At 34.8% G+C, this 1,671-nt stretch overlaps 1 protein-coding gene across 1 annotated transcript; it reads right to left on the bottom strand.

The window, feature by feature from the left end:
• Positions 1-804: 804 nt before the first annotated feature.
• On the bottom strand, positions 805-1,414 carry LOC117123172 (60S ribosomal protein L21-like; the record flags this gene model as incomplete). The annotated part of the gene is made up of 2 exons (XM_033269058.1): positions 805-963; positions 1,232-1,414. Coding segments are annotated over 2 exons (273 nt in total), but the record flags the coding sequence as incomplete, so codon positions are not given.
• Between the last annotated feature and the right edge of the window lie 257 nt (positions 1,415-1,671).

Genomic DNA, 1,671 nt, shown 5'->3' with positions numbered 1-1,671 from the left:
TGGACTTAAAAACGAACATTTTTCTTTGATTTTTTTTCATACAGTACATTGTTTTGTGAACCCTCTGCTAGTAATTAGAGCCTGTTAGTGCACCCATCACCATATTTCTTAATGTATTATTTGTTTAAATTATTGTGATGAGGTAGGGGGAATTTATTTTTTTTTTTGGTGCAAAATGGATTGCACATAGTGTACTCTAATAAACATTCCTAAATTTCACTTTAAATGTATGAAATACATTTATTACCCTTAGAATTTGTTATTGCCTGATCATAAAGACTTGTTGATGCCAACCAGTTTAAAGAAATGCAATTTCTGCTTGAGTAGAACATCAACAGAATGTGTTGTGATGTTTCTTTCATTTTTTGTCGTACAACGCAGCAAGTGCCTGGCTTTATGCATTTTTTACAATTGGTGGAGTGTCAAATTAAAACTGAACTGACCAATCAGTAGTGCCAGAATACATGCATGTCCAAAAACGTATGTGTATAGGTACATTTTACGCTATCTTTTTTTGGGACCTTAAAATCAACATCCAAGGGGCGGGCTTAGCAGAGAGGTCAATTGTGGGCCTAAGGGTTCCTTAATATATGTTTTCCCTCTGGCTAGATTGTTTTGGTAGATCAGTTTTTTATAACCAAGCAGTTCAATGATGGTTCCAGACAAGGTCAGGATCACAGGGACAGTTTTTATCTTCCCCCTCCCATTGTGCCTTTAGTCTACAATATTAGGGATTAGCAATAAAAATAAAGTTACTTATGCCTTTGCAGACACTGAAAACAAGCAGAATGAAATGCTACCACATTTACTTCATCTTTGACAATATTTATTTTCAGTCCATTTTAAATTCTTTAACAAGTTTCAAGCGACTAATTAAGCAATGAACTCATATGGGATGGGCTCAACATCTTGAGGTTGGTTTCCCTTGGCAGAGACAAAATGTCCAGGTCTGGGTTGCTTTGCCTGAGGAGGAAACAAGAAAAACCAGGTTTCAGATAAAAATTTAAATACAATTTGATACAATTTATTCCATGCTGTACAGTATTGAAAGAATAATTCTTGAATGAAATAAACTGTAGTGTGTTAGTGACAGCATTAAAGAAGTTTATAAAATGCTTGCATTCGCCTGGCAATTGGCAGGTAACTCGATGATGATAAAAGCAATTTATTACTTTTCAACTCTACTCAATTGCCACAACTTTAACTACTTTAGCTATAATTTGGGACATACTTGTCGCCTAAGGTTCAGCCTTTCACCAGTCTCTTTTGCTGCCTTCTTCAACTCCTCGTTCTTTGCTACACGTTTTAAGAAATCGGACCTGCACTTTGATGGCTTGATGTGTTCAATTCGTACATTGATTCTCTTTGGAATAATTCGATGCCTGAAACCAAAATCAAATTGGTACTTGATAAAATATTATATTTTCTAGGTTTACAATCTGTGTCACTAACTTAATAATGGCATTCCCCTGATAAGCCAAGAACATTCAAGATGTTCCACACAGTATACAAGTCTCACTATGGCGCTTATAGTTTGTGGAGTTGAAAGAAAAAGAAAAATGTAATACATAGTATACAAATAATGAATGTTTATAAGTGCAATGGGAAGAATATTTTCACGAGGTGAATGGAACAGTCAATCTTTCAACTCATGAAAATATTCTTTCCATT

Source organism: Anneissia japonica, unplaced genomic scaffold, assembly GCF_011630105.1.
Source record: "Anneissia japonica isolate Jap-2015-1 unplaced genomic scaffold, ASM1163010v1 scaffold95578_len1671_cov221, whole genome shotgun sequence".
Classification (NCBI taxonomy): domain Eukaryota; kingdom Metazoa; phylum Echinodermata; class Crinoidea; order Comatulida; family Comatulidae; genus Anneissia; species Anneissia japonica.
Note: the sequence above shows the minus strand (reverse complement) of the source record. Positions and strands in the feature narration are given on the sequence as shown.